This window comes from Rhea americana, unplaced genomic scaffold (assembly GCF_003343005.1).
Source record: "Rhea americana isolate MKP2758 unplaced genomic scaffold, rheAme1 scaffold_100, whole genome shotgun sequence".
Classification (NCBI taxonomy): domain Eukaryota; kingdom Metazoa; phylum Chordata; class Aves; order Rheiformes; family Rheidae; genus Rhea; species Rhea americana.
This window is the reverse complement of record NW_028185040.1, coordinates 922,972-950,429: the sequence shown is the minus strand read 5'-3', so window position 1 is coordinate 950,429 and position 27,458 is coordinate 922,972. Positions and strand designations below refer to the sequence as shown.

Sequence of the window (27,458 nt, the reverse complement as noted above, 5' to 3'; positions counted from 1 at the left end):
ACAATAGGAAAACCCAATAGAAGCTGCATCAGGACTTTAGCTAGATTAGCAGTATGTAAACTTCAATATAAAAAATGAAATTAGTTTCACTGAGTCAATAAGGCTCGCTAGTCTTATATACAGTATTACATAGCTAGCTGAAATGATTGATAATAGTATTACTGATTTTCTTCTGTCCCGCTGTTACACCACAAACAATTTTGAGTATTTTGTCGATAAGAATACAACAGAGATAAAAAAAAAATACCCACAATCTTCTCTAAGTAAAGCATTTTCATACTGTTGAAGACAGAAGAAATTATTCCCCAGTTTTATGAGAGTGAAGACTTTGTTTTATAGGTAGCAAGCCCTATGATTTTCTTTAGGCAAATTTCACAAGCAGCAATGTGAATTCACATACTGAATGGACAGTGTGGACCTGTCAGTTTATAAAAATAAGTTCTACCCTTTTTTTGTTGTTGTTGTGAAGGTTCCTATAAACTGCCTAAAGTTGGACTGACAGCATGTGCTTAATAGTTAGACTGGCCAACTAGTAATCAGGACTTGTGCATTACACTCTTGAGTCTCTCACTAACTCATTACAGGAACGTGATGAAGTCACAGCACTTCTGTGCAGCAATCTCCCTGCCTTCAAGATGAATATACCACTTCAGTACCCCATACACAGCATTCTGGAGCTCAGTTGCRTGGGGTTTATGGTGTTCTTTGAGGCACCTAGATGAACGGCACTATGATTAATGTTTTCAACTTGGACCTTAAAACAAGGTGCTCACACCAGTATTTGCTCAATTGCTTAGCAAAGCCATAAGAAATAATAATCATAGGAAGTTCATTTACATATCAAAATATTTAAGAGACAAATGTAAGAGGTCTGTCTTTGATAGATTGATCTTTAGGGCTTGTCCAGTGTCTCATGCTGAACCAAGAACAGATCTGAGGATAGAAGAGTGGAACCCAGAGCTCACGGTTCTTAGCTCTTCTGYCTTACTCACCCGATCACACTGGTCACAGAAAACACAGTATTTTATTTAAACAACAAGAAAAGCATGAAAATAATCTATATTCCTCTCCAAATACATCTTGAAACTACCTTCTGTGTGTATGCTTCCTGAAGAGAGGGGGTAGAGAGGAAGGTTTTCGGCAATAATATCAAAAATGAAGCAGCCCATTTAGCATCTTTAATGCCAGCCTCATTTCAGGATCTCAAAGCTTGGCATTTTCACAAATGAGCTCTGAGGAGTCTGTGAGCATTGTGTCCTGTGAAACTGATATTGGCAAAGATTTATAGCAARGATAAGACAATATTATGCAAAGTAAACCCAATTGTTGCTAGCGACTCAATCTTTTCTTTTTCCTGAAACAGTTTTGCAGTTAAAGCAAAGAGCAAATGCCAATATACTTTCAGAGCAGCCTATTCAATTTTAACTTTAAGTGTCTTTCATCATAGAGTTAGTTGTTCTCTTACCACGCCTGAAGCAAGTTCCAGTTCAAGTACATTAAGCAATTCATCTTTTGATAATRTAATGAATTTATAGCACTGCTAATTTTACTATAGCTCAACTGATTATCAAATAACACCTGTAGATCCCTCTATCTTCACGCACTAAGTAAAAGTAAAGTAGAAGAAATTCACAGAAATTAAGATCTGTATTCAACGTAAAGCTTTTAGTCTTTTTTTTAATTCTGCCTGTGAAAAATATGTTCAACTTTTATTATGTTCAGGCTTTTACAAATTACTTTTTTCATCAGACGTAATGCCACAAAAGGAAAGAGGAGAAAATCTAGAAAGGTGGTTTTGCAGGATGAAACTGCATTGCAAACTCATCGCAGGACAGGAACAGTACATGTTGGTACACCTTGTCACAGCTTTGGCACRGTGCATCCTTGATTTTATTTGGGACTCCTAGTCATGGCTAAGTAAAAATCAACAAATAATAACTCCAGTAATACTGAGAAATGGTCCTAATTTCACATAACTGGAAATGGCAGCTTTCAACGAAAAAAAACATTTTGGCATAAATCTTTGGGCAGATTTTTTTTTTAATTTCCACAACAAATAGACATTTTTGTGAAAAAGCATTATTTAGCTCTAAATCCAGTTCCATATCAAAAAAATACATTCAAACACAAAATTTCAACTAGCCGTACTACTTCCATTGCTGCTTATAACAAGGGAAGAATACTAAATCTAAAAGGCTGGACTCTCTACAGAAGTTGTAGGACTAAAAGACACGTCTATAAACCACCTATAAAATCCTGCAGACCATTTTGAAATATATTGGTGGCAACTCTTAAAATGTGMAAACTATTAAGGACTATGGATATGGTTTCATCAGTAGTTTTGATCTGCCCTTATACTTCTCTATACTGGCCGTAAGTAATAGCTTAAATAAGATGGAAAACAYAGCTAACTRCAGAAAGGAATAYACATATATATGTGTGTATRTATGTGTGTATGTGTGCATACATATACATATGTAGATATATGAGAAGTTTTCAAATGCAAGCTCTGTTACCTTTTTATTACTCTCTTTCAAATTAAATTCTCCACAYACAGTAAACTAAATTTATYTTTTTTAAAAAGTTAACCTTTGCCATTTGAGAGATCTATTTTCAGTATAAACTGTGATTGGCAAGCTGAATGCTTGCTGAGCCACTTGATTAGTCAAGCATCTAGAAAGAGGGAAAAATCAAATGCAATATAGCAGTGCAAAGAAATTTTTTAAAGTATGAAAAAATACTGTGTTGTGCAGATCCTCGTGATATGAATTYGCAGAGATTCTAATGACTGAAATAATATTGAACTTTTTGATAAAAATACTTGTTGTAAGCATTATCTGATTGATCTCAAGCATACGAGAGCCACTTTGGTACTTAAGAAGATTTAAGCTCTACCCTTAGGRCTCATTATAAATTACAATTTTTTATTGATATAAGAGGAGTCCTCGCTCACCCAGTTTTCTTGTGTATTACACCATGAYTGCCTCTCTCCATTGCCATAAAGGAAAATAAATGCCATCCTAATGTCTAAATCTTTCSAAAATCCCTCTTCAAAGGCAGTCACTAGCCTTAATGTGTACCACTCCCTTAATGCATATTTATGCCATAAAATTCTATTCTTTAGACCTTAAGAATCAATTTATGTTCAGTCAAAACGTAAAAGTCTGAAAGAGAATGAAGTATGGTGTGGTATGTCCCCAAAATTCACCTCACTGAGCCATGAGCTTCACATGAAGCCACAACCCAACATCATCTGCATACACGGCAGGTTTACTGAATGGCCTGAGAACTGCACACATCCAGTCATTCCTGTTAACGCTGTTTCCCCAGTCTGCCACAGCCAGTGTCATGTTTGGTTTGTCCAGCTGTGATATTGCTGGACAAGCAGGACTCAGCTTTATGCCATTTTTAAATGGCCTCTAACACAACAGGCCACAATCTGGATGTTGAGCCTAGAAGCTTCAGTCAATCCTAAAATAACTCATATATATGTAAACTGATTGTAAATCTGTTTGTAAAACTGATTTAAGAGAAAGGAATGTATATATTTTTCTTCTTCCCTGTCTGCTCCAGAACGCCCTTATCTCACTGCACAAAGTATTTGGAAATTCCCCTCAAAATCTATTTTGTCCAGTACAATAAATAGTTGAAAACTGACATTTTCTTTTTAAACTTTTCTTGATTTGAAATATCGAAAAGTTAAGTTAGTAAAATTTCAACAYATGAAAAAAAATCAGTCTACTTCTTCACTTGTCAAGATCTCAAGAGTGGAAAAGTAAAAAGTCCATCCAGGACTGGGCCCAAAGTGCCTCACAATAAGTCATTCCTGATGAGCAAATACTGAGTTTGATTAGTATCAATCTATTTCTGCTTTTCAGACAGAGAGGAGTAAGGCAGAATGGATTAACAAAGTGAGGGATGAGCTTTCCATGGAGTTACAAGTTGAAAATCCCAAACGTCTACCCAATCCTGTCCACCATGTACAGGCTTTGCCTGCATAGTTAATTTAGACGGATTCCCTGCAACAYGCAGGCAATAATGGAAAAAACAGTGTTTGGAGATAAAGAATCCATGTCCTCAAAGATGGCTAAAATGCTTTCCCAGTCAGTCACTCTATCTGCCCATCTGTTATCATACACCATAAGTCAGATTTGCTCTCAGAATCATCGGCACAAGAGGACGTGACAGACTCAAGTGGGTGAAATGAATAAGGAGTGACATTTGGAACGTTAATAATGTTAGCTAGAGAGATTAATCACCAACTCTGACCCCTGCTGCTTTTTCCAGTAACTATTTCCATGCCAACAAAAAAAAATATATAGTGGGTTTTCCCCTCTATTACTTTATTGCTGCAAATTGTATAAGTAGTTTTTGCAGCTGTGATAGCTGGAGGAAGAGGTACAATATCATAGAGAGATATACCCAAAGGAAGGATTTTCGTCCAAAGACGACTTCTTTTTCTTGTTCTTTTTCTGTAACATTTTGATCTAACAAAAGATACTGCCCCTTCCTCCGGGCTCTGCCTGTTATGGCACACAGCTTTAATAATGCAGTTATCTTTAGTATTCTGCCTAGATTGGTACAATAAAATATCGCTAGAAGATTGACTTCTAGTTTAGCAGTCGCCTCTCTCTGATGCATTGGGACTATTTGTCAGGTAAAGTTATTCCATTTGATACATCCCAAAGCAGGAAATTCATAGACCATCTGCATACCCATCTTTCCCTGTGCAAAAGTCCTCCCTTCGAAGCCAATGCAATCTCATTATAAGCATCCAATGACAGTTTACCCCTAAAATTGCTTGATCAGCCCTTCTCTTTCCCAAGTCTGCGGCATAACCTAATTCACATTGGTGGCAACAAGACTATAATGAAATTTGACATCAAAACACTAAACAGTTGATGGATGCTTTAGTGAAAGACTATTAGAGGTCAGGTCCTGCTAACCTACTCTGGCTGCATAATACCCSATTCTGCGAGAAGCACTGTTCATAGCCTCAAGGATTAAGGTGCTAGGCAGCCTGAGTCTAGAGGAGCATAGCTGGAATCAAAGCTAAAGCATACTTTTAAAAGTAACAAGTGACTCCTGTGGTCACTTTCTGGAAAGAGCAAATAGCTTTAAAGCTTCAGAACACTTTTAACACAGTGCCAACAAAGATAAATTAAGCAGTTCAGCCAAAATGCCCAGGAATTTACCGTCCATCAAAGACGCAGTAAGTTAAACATTCAAACACAACAATCCTTTCTTTTCCTCTTGTCTAAAACCTTTTCTTCACTCCCTTTCTGTTAGCCTTCTTTTCATTTCAGCCTTCTACCATAAAGTATTAGTTAACAAGATCACAAACACTCAGCTCTTTCAGACTGCTGTTTTCCTTCTAAAGCAGAAGTTTTATTGAAAAAAAAAAGTTTGCAGGCACTACGATTAAATCAAACTAGTGTGGGATCACTTGCAATTTTCAACAAGCTGCCAACATGCTACCAGCCTTCTTTCTCATCACTTTTTCTCCTTTTTTTTCCAATTAAAGAATAAAAGTATTTTTTAGATCAGCCTGCAGAAATACATTTCATTTTGAAATTCATGTATGTGTTCTTTAAAAATCACTCAACTGAATCAAGTTCATATCTGAATGACAATGAACGATTACACAGTTACTGAAGAGGAGTTCATTTTCTTTAATCAGCCTGCATATTGAAAAGAAAAAATATCAAAATGTCTTTTACAGTGAAAGTGAGATTTTTTTAAAAAAGAGAAAGAAAGAGAAGAAATACTCTGAAAAAAATTGTGTGGAATTTTAATGGAGTCTCCATCATCATCTTAAAAGGTTTTAATAATCCCTAGGGTTGAATTCTCACACTACAGTYCTGGATACCTTCATTTAAAATTAACATTGGTGCATTATAATCTTACCATTTCTCATTTACTTCTCTGTGAACTTGGCTTTCTCATAGCACCTCCAGACACAGTTTTAAAAAGAACACTGGACTGCTGAACTGCTTAGCTCTGTCTCTCACTCTACACATCTTGCCCTTCAGATAGGATAATATCTGCAAACTGTAGATAAACAGGCAAAACACGTCCATAGAGCTGGCTGTATGGCCAACTCTATGCAATGCAACTCAGTGCATAACAGACACTGTAAGATGATGGGTAGAGTATATACCCTGCTGAAGAAAAATATTACATAAATTAACTGAAGTGTTCTCGTTTTTGTAGAAATAGCTAGCACCAGTCTGAATTCTGATGAACTCTTTGCTTTATTGATACTGCCTGAGAAATGCACTGCTTGATAGGCCACCCTTGCATTTATGAAATTGAAAAAAATTACCTCTCAATTTCTTTTCTGGCCTCTAGTTGTTATACAATGGAAAGAGCAAATGCTTGCTCTATATCATTGGCTGTTTCTACAACACCAACATATCCGCTCTGATTTATCTCATCTTTAAATAAAATAGTTTCCATCTTTCTAATCTTTTCTCACATGGAAGCCTCATCATTTTCATCATCAGGCTGTTGAATCCTCTCTGTCTGCTGTATCTTTTATCACAGACAGTTACCATAAGAAAATGCAGTATTCACAGGGCGGTAGTCCCACAGACTTGCTCTACAATCTTTTGAGCATCACCTCCTATCCATTTGCTTTCTGACTGCCTTTGCATGCCGGCTGAGCTCCTCCATCCAGGAATTCCATCCAGAGTGAATGTTTCCAGGCAAAAGGGGGCAAAATGGACAATACTAATTAAGATGCCTTTAACGTATGGTTACTTGCAAGATCATGACAGCTCTAGTGCCAATCTGGAAAGGCTAATTCACCTCATTTGTTGGTGTCAGTACACAGCAAAAGCCTGACCAGGCACCACCATAAATGTATCTTTGATACTGACATATCAACAAACTGGTGAGTCATCATTAGAAAGAATTTGCCATGTAGAGATTTGAAAAAGTCCTTGCAAAAACCACTTCATTTTTTCTGCCAGTGTAAGTGGATACCTAAATGGTTTTGATCATTATTGACACATTACAGGTCAATCATTGCCACTACATTCAAGACGAAATTACATCTGAAGAATATCCATAATCCACATCTCAGACTGATATGTAGCCRTGTGGTTTCAGAACTAGAACAGGTCAGTAACTGATCATAGATAGGGCTACTTGGAAGACAAAAATACTAATTTATGAAAGAAAAACAAAGAGAAAATCCAGGCTTCAGAAATTTACTTCTAATGCCAACAAGGAACAMAAGCAAGCTCTCTCTAATGTGTTGTGAAAGAAAAACAGCAGCTTAGAGCAGATGCTTGAGGTAGAGTTTCTTATGTGCTAGCTGAGTAAGTTAAAAGYATCTCAGCTTGTATCCTCCAACTTACTTTTCCTCTGCCCTTTCGCAATGCTGTCCTGAATCTGTTTTTTTTTTCTCCTGACAGAAGTTCCATGAGTCTGGAAAAAAGTTCTGTGTCATTTAAGAGAAATTGTCAAGCACTCAAACACTTTAATCAGCAGTAATAAGCTAGAAACAGGCTAAAAATTYCAAACCAGAATATTGTGCCCTGCTTCTGCCACTGTGAGGCTGTTCTGAACAGCTGTGGGATGCAGCAAAATGCTAAACATGCTTTCATGCATGCCACAGAGTTACTGCAATAGCAAGATATTAATAACAACATTTGCAAGAATTCAGGAATAGCGAAGAGTCTGTGTAATCCTAGAACGGAATGCGCTCAAAACTCAAGGAAATGCTGTAACTTCCCTGTGCAATAAACATRCAGGAGAAATATAGGGATGTTATTCTAAAGAGCACGGACAGTCCACCCTGCCTTGATTTGCTATCTTTTGGAGGAAGATCTATTAACGTTGCATGCATCAGATCAACTCCTTCCTGTCCAAGGCAGACAAGGAGGAATGCGGCACACTGCAATAGCTGCTTCCTTAACACCAGCACATCCCTACAGCATTTGCATACAACTAACTGCTCAGGAGTGCTACGCACTTATTTCAGCTGCTGTTTGGGTAGAAGCTACATAACCAGGAGGCAAAGTGCAACTATCAGAGACCCAACAGTAGTTCCAGCTCCACTGAGGAGGTGCTCAGAATCTCTGCTGAAGACCGCACACTAAGGGCAGTGATGGGCCACATGGTCTCCAACACCAGCTGGAGCAAGTGCCCCAGTATGTTAGGGGTGTTGACTGAGACAGCACTGCTGAGTGCAGATGCCATCATACAGGTCTCAGGCTGTAAGAAGYATCTGAGGCCCCTCTCTGGGGTCAGGGGCAGCAGCATCTTCCCTTGAAGGAGGTGTACTCCGGTTGTAGCACTTACTCGCCAGGTGAAGGAGCTGTGAGAGGTGAACAGACCATGCACCATCAAGGAGGATGAATAGGAGATCAATGGGGTCTTTGCAGCAACCCTACAGAGTCAGGAACTCAAGATCCTCACTGCAAGGAAAGAGGGAAATCTAGAGACTACCCTCAAAGGAGCAGCAGGTGGAAWCTCCCAAGAAGAGGGAAATTGGAAACTTGTAATTTCCAGTAATATAGCTAAGGCTTCTTCTCCGCCCCTGGTTCTGCAGGTATAGACTATGCAGTGCACTAGAAACAGGGAAGAAGGGCCAGCTCCCATCAGGSAAAGCATCAGAGCCAGATGAACCTCAACCAACTGTCTGCATAAAGAAGAAAAGGGAGGCGGTAGCTGTTGGAGATTCCTTCCTGCAAGGGACTAAGGAACTCAYCTGCTGACCTGGCCTGATGTCTCAGAAGGTCTGCTGCTTCTCTGGAAGTTAAGCAGAGGCTGCTGAGGCTTTTCTAGCTCTCAGACTATCACCCACCACTGCTCATCCATGTAACCATCAATAAAACTACCAGGGAAGATTGMGAGTGTACYAAGAGTGACTACACAGCTCTGAAGGTGAGGATCAAGGGCCCAGGGGCCCTCCTCAGTGCCTTCTTTTCTGTCTTCATCACCAGTCTCCCAGGCCTCTGTGCTTAGTAAAAGAAGGAAGAGAAAACCAGAAYTGGATGAGGATCAGGTCTGGGTTTACTTGAGGGAACATAAGCCATGCAAATCCATATAGYCAGATATGCTGATCCAATGGTGCTGAGAAAGCTGGCTGATGTCTTTGCAAGGACACTCTCTATCACTTTTGAAAGCATGTGGAAGTCAGGGAAGTCTCAGTGACTGGAAAAAGGCATATGTCACACCCATCTTCAAAAAAGGCCAAAATGATAATTCTGAAAACTACAAGCCAGTCAGCCTCATTTTAGTCCCCAGGGAAAATCATAGCATGAGTCCTCTTTTAAAATGTCTGGGCTCATGAAGAAAAAGGTGACTGGGAACAATCAGCATGGATTTACCAAGAGTAAGCCAGGCCTGACCAACCTGATTGCCTTCTGTGACACTGAAGAAATCTGTGGATGAAGGGATAGCAGTGGATGCCATTTGCCTTGAACTTAACAAGGCTTTTTGATCCTTGTTTCCCACAATATCATTGTATATACAATGTTACAGTCTGGATGGGTGGACARCTACATGGATATAAGATTTATTGATGAGTTGAGCTCAGAGGGCAGTGGATAACAGGTCACACTCTACCTGGAGGCTAGTGACAAGCAGGATATTGTAGGGGTCTCTTCAGGGACCTGCTCTGTTCAACATCTTTATCAGTGAGCTGGAAGAGGTGATGGAGTGCACACTCATCAGGCTTACACATGACATGAAACTGGGCTGAACAGCTGAAACGCTCAAGATCAGAGCAGCCAACCAGAGGGACCTGAACAGTCTGGAGGAATGGGCCAACAGCAGCCTTGTGCAATACAACAAAGACAAATTCAAAGTCCTGCACCTTACAGCAATCCAGGCTGGGTATGGACTAGCTGGAGAGCAACTCTGCAGAAAAGGACCTTGGTCTCTGCAGACAGCAAGCTGAATATGAGCCAGCAGCGTGCCCTGYCAACAAAGGCAGCCAACAGCATCCAGGGCCATATGAACAGGAAGGAATACAGTCAATAGGTCAAGGGAAGGGATTATTCCCCTCTACTCAGCACTCATTAGATCGTGTATAGACGCTGTACCAAGTTTTCAGCTCCCAGTTTGTGAAGGACATTGACAAATAGGAGAGAGTTTAAAGGAGAATTGCATGGACTGTTGGGGATGGAGYCCTTGCACCATAAGGAGTGGCTGTGGGACTGGGGCTTGTCCAGCCTGGCAAAGTGGCTGCTTAGTGGGGTCCGACAGCAGTCCCCCAGGGCTACAGGGAGGTTATCGAGGAGATAAGCTGAAACAAGATAGGTTCAGACTAGGAATAGGGAAAAAAAAAAATCCCCATGAGGACAGTCATGCATTGGAGCAGTTGCCCTGAAAAGTTGTGCAGGCTCCGTCCTTGGAGGTTTTCCAGACCTGTCTTAAAACCCCGAGCAACCTAGTCTGAGATCATAGCTGAGCTTGCTTTGAGCAGAAGGTTGGACAAGGGACCTCGAGGGGGTGCCTTCAAACTTGAGGTACTCTGTGATTRTGTGAAAAGAATTATATATTCCAGCAGCAATCATAGATCTGTCTGCAAGGAAAAGGTGGTAGTCAGAGGTAGATAAATTTATCTAGGTATATGCAATAAAGTACTTTTTTCTTTTAGTCAAAACTGCATGCACTTACATATGAGACAAAAACAATGGAGAGATTTATTTTTAAGACAAATTAGCACAAAAGTAAGCACTAGCTAATTGACTATTAACTACATTGGAATAACACACATACTTGAATTATTACACACACACAMAAAAAAATCTAATAAATTTACAGTTTGCCTTATGGTAAGGCTCAGGTACATAGTCCTAGCTTCACAACCTGTGTTATACTTGTATTTATGCCTGTAGACGTGAGCAGGACAAAACAGGGTTGGAGTCACATCATCTAACACTCACCATATAAATGTAAGATGTTTGCTGTTTACTCTGATTTAGTCCTAAGCTCCCTCTACAGTCTATCACAGGAGAAGAGTCACCTTCTGCTGAATCTCCCCACGATTTTAGAAAGCAGTTACACAGTTTAACTTAAATGCCCAATTGACGGACAARTATAAACAGGCAAGAGGAATTCTACCCATAACATGAGCTGTTAACCGAATTAACTATGCACTCAAAGCTAAACACTATGGTGAAGGCAACTATCCTTAATAATATTAAATAGGCTTCAGCTGAACTCATTGCAAGAACCTGGTGAGCAATAATTTTTTCAGTTCCTCTCATTCGCTCTTCTGGGTTTCTCAGTGTGACTTGCTGTTTTAGACCAGTTCTGTTAGACTGTTAATTCTTTGGGGTTGGAGACTGTTTGTATTACTTATCTCACCCACTACTTGTGCCAGACTTTTATTCTAAAATACTTTTATTTAGCTGCATGTCATTCTGTCCAGAAAGCCACTCTACCTTTCAGCAATTATCTTGTGAATTCCACTACCTACACTGAATTAACTGAAAGTGCAAAGAGAGAAGACGACTTCTAAAGCGTGAGACCAACTGTGCACAGTAAAGTTGATCCCATCATAATTACCAAAAGCTGGATTTATAAGATAGGCAGGCCTGGGTGACAAAACTAATCTAGGAAGTCTCCCAGCTACAACCCAGTTCCATCCTTAGCTGCATCTCCGTGCCTCAGCATGACATACTTCATTTGCAACTGTTCTATGATTCAAATATAAAATATTTTTATTTGGAGGGTTATTTTGAAACCAGAATCCAGCATAACGTCAGAATGAAGGCCTAACACACAATTTTTCTAACTGAACATCATWGCACTTGAAGTGTCATGTACATGGTATAAGGGCTCATGTTCTTTCAGGTTTCCCTTCCAGTCCTAGTTATAGCCTATAGGATGGGGGAGAGGGGGAAAGGGAAATAAATCTTTATTTAGATGAGAAGAGACTTCCAACTGGGAAAAGTCTGGCCTAAGAGAACTGGTTGCACACTTTTAACATGAATTAGGCTTTGGCAATCAACTCAAAAGCCTAAGTGGGAAATGCTGCTCAAACTGAAGTCAACAGGAATTTTGTAAGAGCCAGAGCTTCACCCTGCCTATTTATTTCCATCTATGGAAAGTCAAATAAACAGTCTCTTGTCAAAAACGCAAGTGCAAGTTCTGCCTTCCTGCYTTTGCTTGTCCCGTTATGCTCCACACCCACACATACACACAGTGACTGACCGTATGTGAATTATCAGACTGTGGAGTCGCTCAAATGTGATGACTGTTTTCCATAACAAGTTCCTGAAATAAAGAAAATCCATCAGCTCTTCAACATTTCACTTTCTCTAGGGGTAGAAAACAGTCTGAATTCTGAATGCTGTTACTGAACCTAGAATAGCATATGTTGTATTTTTTAAGATACAATTAATAACTCTTAAGGAGTTGACAACTCACCATTGGATGTGCTTATGCATTTATTTGTAAAAAAGAACCAAAGTCTTTTAAGCATCCTGTTAAGTTCCAGTGAGATTTGAACTGCTAATCCTAAATGTTGTAAAAAAATCCTTCTTTAAAATATGAAGGAAGTCTACTATTTCTTAGCATAAATAATACTTTTAAAAGATTTGTTCATATGTGGAATKGCTGCAGGATTATAAGTAAATTAAACACTATTTCATAATCTGAAATGTGCCAAACAACAAAATATTTCCCCTTTAATTTACTTCTGTTACATAACATTAGTTTATATTATAACAAGCAAGTAAATCRAAAACATCCAAACAGACTCATTTTCACAACTTACAAGAATAGATACATGAAATTTTTTTAAAAAACGATTTTTGAATATAAGATTAGGAAGGATTAATTAAATAATTTTAATAATTAAAAATAAATAAGAATYAAGACTGAAAAGTGACCTCTTCTATCAATTTAAAAAACTATTAAACTAAGGTTTACAGATACTTTGAACTAATACCAAAGTGAACCTCAGGTCATTTGAAAAAGCTCCCACAAATCTGCAAACCTACTGCTTTACTGCCAAGCTAACAAGGACTAAGGGGACTGGAATGTTAAACATATCAAACAAAGCAAAGGGGAAATACAATTTTTAGGCAAGGTCACACTGTCTAAAACGCAATGCTTCCTTGCAAGTGTCTCTTTCCAGAAAGGGCAAAGAACTTCCCTTCTGCAAGGTCTGCAGCTTGTTATTCTCTGTGATGATTCACACCGTACAATAACATTTCCATTTCAAACACAAAACCAGTGCAATTTTAAAACAAGTAGATATTTCTATTCAGGACACGGTAAGTTCAAGTTGATGAGCTGCTTGATCCACTGGAGACCTAAATAGTTGCTTTACCTAATAATCTGCCCAATTGCCTAGGTGTTTTTTCCCCTTTWATTATGGGCATATCCTTTGGTTAGGATACCAATATCATACCTCTGAATYCTTAAAAAACTCTTCACATAGGCCTGTGGTATATAACAGTTCTTCGCTAAAGTCAAAAGCGGGTAGTAAAATAAAAAAAAATAAAAATAAAAAAAAATCTTTGGAACTATTCAGCAGTCCTGGCAGAGTTTCAGGTCTTAGGTTTCCAAACAGTACAGCTTGGGAAGTGGTGATAAGACTCAGGCAGTAAACAGATGCTGAACAAATGTCTCAGGAATGGCAACATTAAGTGACAATTCAAGCTCACTTACCACAATGAGATTATTTTATCTCTCTGTACTGCAAAAAATAATACGTCATTGCTGTTCTGAGTAAGTGACAGAATGAGGTGCTACAGTCCCATGCAAGAGAAAGTAGCTCACAGAACAAAAAAATGCTGCATAGGATATACTCTTTGCACGGGTTTCTTCCACTTCACACCAAGTATAATTTTAATCAGAAGTTTTGAGTGCTCACAGAGAGGAAGCCAMGCTACAAAATAAGCTATGTCGTGACTACAAAATGTGTTTTAGTATGGTTTAGAAACAGTCAGTATGAAGAAAGACAGTTAACTTATTCAAAGAACATGAGGCAAAAAATAGCTTTATGGTATCCTCAATCACAATCATGACTTTCACTGATGACAGCAGATGCATAATGAGCATGTTTCCAGGAAGATGATATCCCAGAAGCTTTCGCACAGTACACACACTTGGTGTGTGAGGGAACTGCCACATTATCTCTGCGTATTGATACAGTCACAGAGCTGCATTTAGACCTGAGCAATTATCTCCTGTTACAGTTCTCATCTTAACAGCTCTGCTCCGAAGACAGCATTAGCTCCTCCATCAGCTTTTAAGAATGAAACACTGGTCAGAATAGCATTTAATCAATGTTCACATATTCTCTTGGTCGTTCTTCTACTTTGTGAGAATGTGGTACTGGTTAAAACTATCTACAAGGTATCCCTGCAGATAGAAATTTCTTGCTTTTCCCGTAAAATGCTTGCCCAGTGTCTCGTCACATTAGCTTGGAATAACCCTGCGTTGAAAATTGTTCAAAATTGTCTGAAAAGACCCAGTAAGACTAGACCTAGGTTAGGGTAAAATGGTTTTGAAGCAATAGAATGAAAAATATATTATTTAATACATTCTAAACCTTTGGAGCAGAGCGAGCATGTTGAGTTTAGCAAGCCAAGAGTACTTCTGTGTTCCTCCTTGCACACTGAAGAGTCCTAACACAAGGACTTTTAAAGGCACCCAGTAAGAGAAGCTACATCTTTTTCTCAAGTAGACAAGGCATCATAACTTAGTGCTACCTGTGATATGGATATGTTTGGGAAAAACACTTAAGTTGTCAAATCGATTTGACATAAACAACGTAGCAGTCTTGGCTGCAACCTCGACTGGTTTTCACACCATGCTCAAAGCAAAACAGCCCCATAATCCACCCTTACCTTTACAGTACTACCCACTCATTCCCTTTCGCTTCCTTGCGTCCAAATGTATTCATACACATAACACATTTCCTCTTACTATTTTATATTTCCAATATTATGCATGATTTTGCTATTATAGTTACTTGAGAACATGTCAAAAATACCTTTGTCCTGATACTGATCTAAGATATCTCTGTAGCATATACAAGACTTTTGGTTGCTCAACACAACTCAGCTCGCAACTGTAGGTTAGCCTGAATCTACACAGTGACAAGGGTRAGAATTAGTCATCAAAAGATAAATACGTCAGGCTGTTTGAGGTGCCCTCGGCATCTAAGACATCTGCAATGGGTTGGCACAGAAAACCTATGAGAGTTGCACACCCTTCTGAAGCCAAAGGCCAGGTGGACATGTAATGGGCATGGGATGCCTCTGTGTAAGCAACTGAGTCGAGCCCTGGGCTTGAGATGAAATCTTTGCAAGATTAACTGATACAGCTGGCAGATATGCTTCCAGAGTCATAAGTCCTTTTTCAGATCTGAGAGACACTTAACACCCTGAACTATAACCATGAATGATACCTACATTTCTGATCAAATAAAAAGCTTTCTGCTTTTTAGCATGAATTGAGTTCCAACTCAATTTCAGGAGAATATTGAGTAAACATTATCCATTCGAGAGAAATGCTCTTGGGATGGGAAAACACTCTTGACCTGAAAAGCTGCATTAATAAATGTTTTATTACATACTGCATGGCTGTGCAAGTGTCTTTTTGCTCAAAATGTTTGTTAGATAGGTTATTTACAGAAGAATAATGCATACCACTATAGCTAAACTAACTTCATTTGATATCTTTCTGTATTCCCTTGGTATAAATCTAGTAGCAATTGAAAGACTCTTCTGTGTATTAATGATCAAAATACAGATGTTATTTATTAATACACTGAAAATACATGTCACTCTTAAATGCTAATAAATTGAGTTCAAATCAAAGGTATTCATTTTTATACTTCTTATTGCAGTTCATGCTTTCCTTTATGTGCTATCTCTATTCCTCAAAGTGAGATCCTTCTGCAGAGACAAAACTATCATATGCTCATAAAATCTGATGTCTGTGTAGCAAACCCCTAGTTCAGACTTCAGACCTGAGCACTTACCTACTGGTACAGTCCTCATCTTAATAGCTCTGTTTTGAAGACAGTGTCAGCACATTCCTAGTAGCATATTCCCAATTCCCAGTTCAGATTGGAAGTTTTTGCTGAATCTATGCATATATGATGCTTTGAAGGCACATGCTATCTCCATTATGTCATTTCAGCCAGCTGCTGGAAGAATAAGCAGGTGAATGCTATAAAGTTCGCTTTGCAACAAAACTGGTTTCCCAAATAAGAATGAGCAGTTAGGCATATATGCAGACATAACAAAAGAAGAGCGTAAGAGGAAACTAGTGATGTCTTTGTTCATCTTTTTTTGATTGCTTCAGCATTTGAAACTTTACCAGTTCACTCATCTAGTAAGTCCCTTACCAACTTGTAATATGTGGTAACACAGATGTTAAGCATCACCTATTATTAAATTATAAAGCCATAGTCTTTATTGTTTTGCTCAGTGCACTGTTTCTGATAGCCTCTTCATAAGCCTACCCTGCTTTTTTAAAACAAGGGGTCAATTTATAGTTCATTATGAATAAGTTACCTCAGAGGGCACTAGTGTTCTGGAAGTCCACTTACGGGACTTCGTTGCAATTTCAAACAAACAAGTACAAGAGGCAATCACTAGCTGTACAAATGCACAAGGGAAATGCTTCAATTCATTTAAGTGGTAGGCCTAAAAGTACCTCCATTCTTTTGAGTTATATTGGAGAACAAAACAGTTTAATAGGGATTCGCTTATCCTCTATATTTCTGTTTCTGCCTCTTTCACAGCTTCTAACATCTGCTCTCAAATGCAGGGACTGATGAATCTTTTTTTTTTTTTTTTAATTTTCTTCTACCTTCACCTTTTGCAACCAAGACCTTTGTACATGCAGGCCTGTAGGCACTGCGCAAAGTTTCCCCAAAGCTGCCCATGTTTCCGCCATTGAATTAATAACTGTAACCTACAATTTTCCAGTTCCACGTGGCACAGGAATCTGCTTTTGCTAGTGAAATGACAAGCTCCCTGCAAGTTGTAAGCATCTGTGAGATTCTGTATCATCTTCTGTTATTTTTTAACGATGTCCTAAATTGGCTCCAAAGCATCTGAGCTAGAAGACACATCTCCAAGTCTAAACCACTGCACAGCTTTTATTAATGTGTAACACTGAAGCATTGTAGGGTGCAATTTGGAAATATCTTTACATTTATTCTTTAAATTCCTCTTAAGGGAAGGTTACTGGACAAGTGATGATGAAGCAAATTCATCTATCTTTTCTTTCAAAGATATTTCAGTTCTACATTCAGATTAGAGCACAGTGTCAAGGCTATGCTGATAAGTAGGGAAGGCTGAACATTGCTTTCTAGAGATAAAAAAGGTGAGAGCCAATGTTGATTGTTACAGGTCTCAGTTTCTCAGGGACACTGACAAAAGCATAATACCAACCTACCCATAAGATCTTGTAGACAGAGTAACTGCGGTGCTGCACTCTCACTGTTCAGACCGTTCAACTGAGAACTAGGACAAAACTAAATTGAACTGGATCACATGTGTTGGAAACATTTGGTAGGAAAGCTCCAAGAGATTTGAGAGAGTCTGTCTCTACAATCACCAACCTTCTTCAAGTTTGGCCCCAAGAGTTAAAAATTTCTGGTCTTTGGAGTTTTACTCACAAATATGCTTTGAAGTGGCCTCCAACTAACTCACATCTTGCCTTAAAAACTGCACAGCCACATCCTTTCCATATATAAGTGGATCTCCACACCGATACTCACTGTTTTCAGGGGTGTAATGTGAGGTAGCTGTGATAATCCTTACAGCGCCAGATGTTTCATGATCTCCACTAAGCAGTCTCTAACCATTTGGAGGGCAGAGTCTTCAGGCTTTCAGCATAAAACTCTCTCCTCTGGAAGCTGCAAGGCTTGTCAGCCTTCCAGGTCCTCATCTATTAAGTTTTAGGACAGGACTGAGGATGAATTCATTTAGTCCGGCTTTTAGAGATTTCTTTCTTGAAACTGGCCACCCAAATACAGCATTTCTGGAGACAGCAACAGCAATGCTAATTAGTGTTACCTACCGTCACTTCAGTCCTTTCTACCTTTGACCTCTGTCAATAAGCAGATTGGTGCTAGAAATCTTTGTGCTTCATGAGTCATTAAAATTGAAGCTTAAAGATGAAATAGAGCAAGTTGTTGTCTCCATTGACTATTAGCGCAGAAACTCCCAGAAGGGGTGTTTGTAATCACCATCTGAAAATATTCAGCATATTGCTAGGGAAAAAAAAATTCTTAACTGCAATCTAGAATAAAACTGAAGTACAACCATTTCTGTAGCATGGCCAGTCTAAAGAAAGATGAACAGCAAGCTGATTGCTTTTTAGAAAGTGCACAATATATTTTTAAGACAGCCCTGGTTTTGTTTTCTAAGCAAATTTACTGTTGGCAAAAGGTGCTGGAGTGACCACCTAGGAGACCAAAGTCACTCATTAATCTATGTGCAACACAGTTAACATTCATAGTCCAGATTTTTATTCCTTTGCTATGCTATAATCTTGGACTGCATGAACACGGATCAGCAGTAGTTAGAAAGTAGCTTAGTCCCTCTGCCTGCTAATTCCCTGGGAATCAACATGTTTCATTTTGTAGGAGCTTAACCAACTGCTTTAATGCCAACAATTTATTTCACAAAACTATGAGATATAAATTATAAAAACACCGCTTATCTGGGGCACAGATTCCACTACTTCCTATAGTAGATAAGTATTTCTGCCTCAACTACAGCACAAAACTGGAGAACTTCTTAATCAGTAATCTTTAAGTATTGCTAGCATTTGTTGAAATCTTATCAGCTAGGCAACAAACCCTCCAATAAGGTAATTATTTGATAATGTGCAACTTGGTTACAGTATTATCTGTTTTGATGAGAAAAAAGAAAAAAAATCTAGAATTTAAAACCATGTTTTAGACAAAGAAACCAGAGCAAACGAATTCCACTTACAGAACTGATTCACTTCAAAAATTTATTGGCATCTCTCACTTTGAGTTTTTTTCTTTTTTGATTAAAAAAATAGTGTTACCTTTTGTGAATTTTCACAAGCAAGAACCCCAAGTACTGCTTTCACCCTATCCAGTCGTTCCTCTTAACGGCCGAGACTTCGATAAGCGACAAGAAGGGCTAATGGACTACAAGCCTAGACTAACCATGTCTCATAGATTAGCAATTCTACAGAGAGCTTTTTGTGCTGCACAACACATTATGTATGACTGCGTACGTAAGAGTACAGATTTTTTAACATAGCTAGTCCTAATCAAGGAAATAATTAAACATATGCTAAAAGTATATTTTATGTAAATATTAGACAAGAAATGTTCCAAAGCTATGAACCTTAATTACATGCACCAGTAAATATGAATGTGCTGCACAGGAGCACAGAAATAAGATATTAGTACATGCTAAGACTAATCACCTCAGAAAGAAATCAGGATTCAACTATACCACTTCTATTATCTTCAAATAATTATTCTTTCTTCTCTTTGAAGGTTTAGTTGTAACTAGGTGAGGGGGGAGGTGGTTTTAAGTACTCTATGAATCAGTACAACAATAAGGAGTAAGCAGCTGTACTGAAAAGAGACACAAACTAAAAGGTTTGAACATCCAGACTCCAAAAGTCCCGCCCCTACATCTTGTGAAAAAAACAAAGCCCTTCTGCTATAATAGTTCCCAAAGTCTGGCTGAAAATTTTATTAAAAAAAAAAAAAACAAAAAAAAAAAGCAATCTTTGCAGATGATCATGCCAAACTCTACCCCTAAGTGCTTAGGATCAGTTTCATGAAACTGGATGCATCTAATATGCCTGTTGTATGTGTAACTACTCAGAAATCTGCACGATTGGACACATAGGATTGCTGAGTACGGGCAAACAACAAATCCACAATATAAATACATCAGATATATTCACAAAGCSCTTGTGAAGCACAGTAGGTGTAGTTAAGTATGTAAGAACAACTGGATGTTTCTCTTATCTTGAGAACTTGCTCTCCCACAAGGAGAATAACTGGCCTTAGGCATGATGTCAGTCTAACAACGTCAATCACACGAGCACAACATTAATTCAAACCCTGGAAAAATATGTATGAAATTCTATAACATGATCCACATCTCTTCTGACTCATCAGTAGATAGATGGGATTGATGGAAGGAGAGATGCCAGTAAAAATCTACAGTAAATTACATCTTAAAAGTTTTTTGTGGTGGTGCTCAATGAGTAATTTGAATGAACATAGAGACAGGAAGCACAGTAAATAACATGTACTGGCTACATTAATATGCGATTCCTTTTTTAACTAATGCACACACAAGAGAAGTCCAAGTCCTTTTCTACATAAGCCTTATTTTCCATTTTCAGTGTTAACACTTGGAAGCCGACCTATCAAAACACATTACTAGCCCTGCTCCCCTGTGCATGGTGCACAGTAAGGAGCTGCCAGTGTTTTAGCAAGAGACTCTCATAGATGTTTTTGCCTTAACATGTGATAAATCCTGTGCCCCGAATAGAGTTTGGTACCCACACAGATATGGCATAAAGGTCTGGAAGACCTCTTCACTTGTCATCAAGTTAAAGTTAAAATACCATGCCCAAGTTAAGAGCTTGAAAAAGGCACCCCAGAGGAAAAAAAAAAAAAAAAAAAGTATTGGTTGGGAAAGTTTTTTCCTAATTCTGTGACAGTCTATTGAGAATTTGCTAACGCAAACAGAGTTTAAGCAGTAGAAATTGAACAGAAAGATTCTCTGGCGCGGCAATGAGGAAACAGGATTTATAGCTTCCCCAGATTTCCTAAGACTTGTTAGTAGCTGTAGTGTAATACATGTTAAAAGTGAACATTTTCTCTTGAGAAATATTCCCATGCTGCAGGTAGTAGACGATCTCAGGAAGGATGCCTCACCCCTCAATTTTCATAGAGTTTTAACAAAATGCTTTAGGGTTTCCTCTTCACCACTTCAAAGGGAGACACACATTGAGGAAGTGAGAGATTTTGAAGGCTGAAAGCTTAAACAGGACTTCAATTATTTTGCCCGCTGTCAGAGAAGCTCCCCAAGTAAAAGCTCATTCCCACATTAACCACCAAATGTCAGACACTAATATTCTTTCTCTCTTTCTTCCCCTCTCCACTCTCAAAATGTTGTCCTTCATTCTGACCGCTAAATCAAAGAGAGGGATTAAAATGACTCATTATCAATTCAAATTCAATTTGAGACACAGTAAAGACATGGAGGTTTTGAATTAGTCATGGAAATGCTCCATCTTAGGATAATTTAAATGACCAGCTTTTTGTAATTACCCAGCATACTGAAAATTGCCTAGAAGTTGCTGCAGCTCATACAATATAAATGTTTAACAGGAAAAAAGATCAATGGACTAGGTATCCGCTATTTCAAGACCACTGGTCCAGAGCAGTCCACTCATTAGCTGTTGGGACTACTGGCTTGACTAGATACAAATCATTTTTTTTTTTTTTTTTGAAAAAGAGAGGGAAAAAAGGAAGAAAAAAGAAAAAAAGAAACTCAGTTAGTTGGTTTTCTTCCTTCTTTGTGGTGTTTCATTCACCAGGAACTTCTGGATGCTCAACTGAAGGGCAAACTGCTACAGCCCAGGAGCAGTGAGTATCAGTGAGATTCCAAATGTTACTGCTTTGAACTTATTTCTTGAGCTTTCCTTTACAGAGAAAGCTTTCTGATAGCCAGCAGACTCTGTGCTTTTGTGTGTAGTGTGTGTAAATAGGACAGCTGTGGGATACAGAGGTTAAAGACTAATGCTTGTCTTCTTTCAGCTGTGGATAAGAACAATTTACATACCGTTATAAAAGAGAGAGGAGGAGGAACAAAGGAATGGGAAATGGTGGTTGGGGGAGGAAGGACCGGAAACAAACGTGTTAACAAGGAGAAAGTATTTTGAAAGATATTATTTTTTCAGGAAATAAAAGCAGAAATATTTTTCAGATACTAATGCAGATCTACTGTGACTATAAAGAGATTACTAATAAATTATAGTGCAAAYAAGAGATAAACAGAGGACAAAAGGAAAAGTTCTACAGAGCAACCTCTCTCTCTGTTAACAGCTATGATGCCAGGCTCCATCAAAAGAATGCCTTGATCAGTGGTGTAAGCTCTATCACCCAGACTTGGGAAGTAAAGCCTCAATTTATCCATAGACAGACTGCATCAGTAGCAACCCTCCTAGCTTCCTCCCTTGTATTCTACCAGCACGACCACCAAAGTTAATGTCATTTTCACAAAGGAGGTTTCACTGGGTGGTATTTAGCAAATCTGAGTAATTCATTTCTCGGAGGGAGGGGGGCAGGAATCAATGGTATTTTACAGGAAGAAGGTCATGTCTAATAAGTAGTAATATAGAATTTAACCAAATTCTTCATTAAGTTTTATTATCCTTCTTGTACAAATTATGTATAAATCACGGGAGAAGACTGTCCTCTTACATTGCCTCACCACACCCTAATTTAATTCTCCAAACATGCTTCAGTAAGGGATCTGAGATCAGCTGAAATGGAAATGAACACTTACTGGCAGCAGCGCGCCCAAACGCAGAATTATACCCCACACATGTAAAGAAAGAAAACTGCAAAACCCAAGAATAAAGCAAGCTAAGTGGTTAGATTTAGCTAAAAATAAGAGTCATTGTGAAGAGCATCAGACACTTATGAAAGCCAAACTCACCCAACAAAAAGCTACTCTTCTCCTATGCAGCTTTCCAGTTTCCTATATAAACTATTTTGYTTGGTTCCAGCTGGTAGAAACAGAAGTGCAAAAATACCAGAAGACAGACGACAGTGCATCTCAAGCCTAGAAAGGGAATAGAAGGCACCAGACTACTGCCACTGTGCCCTCTCCCCAAGATTTTATCAGGACAACTTGGCAGATACACGAAGTTTGTTTGTTTTTTAAAAAGTACCTATACCTATCAAAATCTATTTTGGTTTGAGTTTTCAACACCAAATAATGTTTGATACCTGTTTGTCTTTATCAAAGTCCATAATTTTTGAGCATAAGCTCCATTTTCAGCCTAGAAAAAAAAATCTTGTAAACTTGGGACTGGGATTGCAAGTAACTTCTAACAAGCTGATAAAAACAGATAGCCTGGTTTTCTTTCAATTATTGTAAGAATGGCATACACATTTCCAGAATCCAGCAAAAATGTGACCCAAAATCTTGAAACATATCTGTAGAATGTCTGTAAAATMTGGATCTAGATGATATCACGATTATCTTTTGAAGATGAACGTGTCATATATGGACAGAGGACCACTGCAAAAGCTTAACYGTTTTGTCAGTTTTGCTAAAATGACACTGAAGATGGTGGCTGAATTTCACGTGAACATGAAAAAAATCTCAATATACTTCTTATAGTTAAGGACACCTGCTGTTATAGTTTTTGAGTAGACATAAGCTATATTTTCCATTTTCCAATCTGCTAGAGTCCATTCCTTAGTATGCAAATGTGTTACTGCTGAAACAAACTCTGCACAACCAAAAACATCTTGTGTATTTTAATCAACTGGAAAAATTATGCTCATTCAATACTTTAATAGCCAATAATCACTAAAAACTTGCATTTTATTGTTAATTATTCAGGACATGTAATATAAGATACAGAAGAAAATTTTTAATAAAATAGCAGTGCATATCAGCAAAAAAAGATTTTGTTGCTATTTAAYTTATTTTTGCTCTAAATAAAGAAGGTATGGCCTTATTCATGTCAAGTCTTCAAAAATAATCTGTTCCTCTACTACAGCCAACATATTAAGGAATGAATGCTTCATTTTGAGTAGGAAAAACAAACAATTTCAAGAGCAGGTCAAAAATGCATATATATGTCTGAAGTCCAATCTCACTACTTCTTCCAACTCTAGTTAGCAGAGGGAAATAGGAACAGGGATAGAAAGCAAGAAGGTAGGCAAAAACTGCAGTCATTTCTGAAGTTTTCCTCTTACAGAAGGTGTCAGGGTAACAAAAGCTAGGATTTTCCAAGGGTAGGTTTCATCTTTTCTTCCCAACATGGAATTTCCCTACACACAGCCAAGTAATATAAACTTCTGGTATTAAAACACAAACTCCTTATAGCTTTGTTAACTTGAACTGCAGCCTCTTTTTCAGAGCTGTATATTGCTGCCAGTTTCTGATTGCACTTAAATTATATTAGAAGATTATTCAGGTTGCAAAGTCAAGCACTCAGAAAGCTAGAAAATACCAAGTTAAGGTTGCCAATGCTGCTTTAATTTGGCCCCATCACATATAGATTAATTATGTTATGAGCTTTACTTTCATTTTCCATTTTTTCCTCAAAGCACCTATGATTTTTCAAATGCACTGAATACACAGCACTCGATGAAACATTAACTTTTTTATTGAAATGAAGTATTCATTAAATCTAACTAAAGGTTACAGAAACAGCTCCATCTGTAATATTATACAGATAAATTAACAGATTATTTTTGCACTACTCCCTGCAGTCTGAAAATTTAACCTGTTTCCYTGAAATAGAGAGGCCCAAGAAGTTCAGTGAGGACTGCAGGTTCCAAGAAGTCACAGGAAGCTGAGGAAGTCTCGGCACCCCTAAGATCATCTTTTACAAAGAACTTCTGGAGCACATGTTCACGTTACTGATTAGGGTATCAACCTTCAATGCATCCTATATTGCCAGAGTTGCTCAGATACTACCTATAAAGAAAAACTGGAGCTAAGCAGCATTATAATTACTTGCAGAGCTTAAGGAATTAGGGGTATTTTTATTATTTGTAATTAAGATAACCTTGCAAGGTCATTAGATAAGCTATGGAAATGAAATGATATCAGAAGAAAGTACTATGGAACTAAACCTATTGCCAAACCAAGTATGATGAATGCCAAGACTTAATCAAGATCACAATAATATTCTAAAGTATTGGGAGCTACAATAGATGAYCCCTGGAGGCCCCTTCCAAACTAAATTATTCTTTGATTTTGTATCCATGACAGCGTCAACTATCACCATATACAACTGCCTCTACTCTCACAATTAGCTTTCAGACTGCGACGATGCTTCATTCAAATAAAGATCTGTTGAGGAAGTCCTAACAGTGCTAAAGCAAAAGATGAATCCAGAGCACATTGAGCTTTACTTACACAGTAGAACTATAGGATCTTGTTCTGAGTAAATGTACAACTTAACAATCACCTAGCATCAGACCTCAGAAGGCTAGAAGTTTACCTTCATTTTGAAATAACTCTAAAGAGAAGGTAGATTATTTTCATCTAAAGATGTATGGGTAAGTGTAACCCTGAAGATGATTATCAGGTAAAATCAGAATAAATACCTCCTTTTCCATTTATGTGTAATGCCATTTGAGCATGTACATGTTTCTTTACCATTTTCATTTCTTTCACTACACACCAACACAAATACATAGCTTATGGTTTTTAGGAAGGAAATGTTCACATTCACATTTTGTTCAAGACTAAGAAACTAAATGCTGCAGCAAACTGGAATTGAGAAGCACAAACACAGAGGAGAGAACAGGGAAAAGGATGGAGAGGAATACTTTAGCGTATGTGCCTCCTGCTAGATTAGCTGATATAGCAACAGAAGAAGCAACCACAAAATCCTTATGAAAATTAGTGAAGGCTTGCTGCTTGGGCCATGTGGTTTCTATCRGAAGCCTAGATTTTTTTTAATTAGTGGGTTCTTTTTAAAAGAAATTACATTAGTATTTTGCATGGCCTATTACGATGCTTTTCATGTCACAATCATAATTTAAAAGCAGTTCAGTTACATCATGTTTCCTATTTTGTACCTAAGGTACTGCACTAACAGGTAGTTTTGGTGGGACAGATGGATGAAATATCAGAATTCGTTACTCAACTTGTACATAAAATGAATTCTCAGTAAGAGAGAGATTTGCATCTTAATAGAAAATTAAACAGTACAATTAACCAACATGCAGTCAAACCAGAGGGGGCAACACATGCAGTTCTGTGTTATTAGCTGAGTAAAAATGCATTACTGTGGATGGTAACAGAGAAAAATGTGTGCAGTGTAAGCTAACACAAAGATTATTCTCTTCATAAATTTTGAGAAGATAAAGAGGAGTTCAGCAGTTCTGAGAAGTGCTAACCTGACTGTACTGGCAGAATTTCACCCAAGCAGCTGAACCTAATCTAGGAAGGGATTGCAAAGGGCTACTTGAAAGTCCCTCTTTTTCCTTTAGGTGCTGAGTTTCTCCCAGGGAAACATGGGCACCTGCACAGCCGGCTACCCAACTTCTAKGTGTCTCAAGGTGTCTTTCAACAGCAAACCCAGATGTGCCATAGGTCTCACAGGAGCCAGAACAAGCAAAAACAACTCAGGACTTGAAAGTTCAAGAGTATTTCAGCTTCCTGGCTAGTCCTCTCTCAAGCTGACTATGTCTAAAGTTACTATTTAATAAGCTATCTACTATTCAGTTACCCATAGTGAACTAGATGAGAAAATGATAGATGACCTGAGCTCTGATTAAATATCCTGCTTCTCTGGTACTGCTGTGATTAATTTACATCACAATTCTGTGGTTCAGATGCAATTACTAGGTTGGGACTAATGAAATTAGGGTTGCCTAGACAGCTGTGAAACTTCCAAGTTTATGAGGAAAATCATATCAATATATTATAGTTACAAAAGTATTTGAGTCAACTCAGTTAACACTATGATCAATGCAAGAGTCACTGTCTGTCATTTCCAATTAAAAATTTAGTTCAGCTCGGAGTTTACTCTGACACTCTTTCTCTTCAAATTTTCTTGTACATCTCTCTTCTTCCTTCTCAACAGATCTGGACTCGAGGGAAACTGTTTCCTCATACTACAGGTACAGCCAACAGCAGTGTTTCTCCTGCATAGTTAAGTGCTGCTTGCTATCCCATAGCAAGCAGCACTTGTGTGTGACTGTTAATAATACTCCCAAAACAGAAAACAGAGGAAGAAGATGCAAAAGCAAACAAAARACCATTTCAGTTTGGCTGTCGGTCACCTCCAGAGCTTGGTAACATATAAACCACAGAGACTGTTTTGAAAAACGTAACAAAGGAAGAAGAGAAAATTCACAGTAGATGAATGTGGGACACAAAGGCCAGGACTTCACTTCACTTTTGCTACTTCACTTCATGTATATTTTCTACATAATATATACATCTATATTTTCTACTAATTCCACAGAAATATGCAACTTTTAAAAAGTCTTTAAATGAACGGCTGTCCTGCCACATCTTTTTCCTAGAGGTGCATTAGTGCCTCACACTTCTGCATCAGATGGCAGTACCCATCTGTAGTATTATACCTCAAGTTCAACTCAGAAGCTCACTAGTCAACTGATTTGCCCTCCACGCATGCRAAGCGCAGTTCCCAGGCACAGCAACCACTTTGCCGTGGTACACAGCCCCCTGGCTGCCCACCAGTACCTGCAGAGCAAGGTTATCGTTCCTAACYGCTCTCCA

The 27,458-nt window shown here is 38.3% G+C and overlaps 1 protein-coding gene across 6 annotated transcripts in view; it reads right to left on the bottom strand.

Annotated features, from left to right (window-relative positions):
- Positions 1-27,458, bottom strand: part of PDE1C (phosphodiesterase 1C) — a 359,821-nt gene that overhangs the window by 206,568 nt on the left and 125,795 nt on the right. The window contains exon 3 of one of the 6 annotated variants that reach the window (XM_085304000.1): positions 12,178-12,240. The exons of the other annotated variants lie outside the window; for them this stretch is intronic. Within the exon in view, the coding sequence (XP_085160126.1) occupies positions 12,178-12,240 (63 nt within the window). The remainder of the gene's footprint in view (positions 1-12,177; positions 12,241-27,458) is intronic. 6 annotated transcript variants of the gene reach the window in all.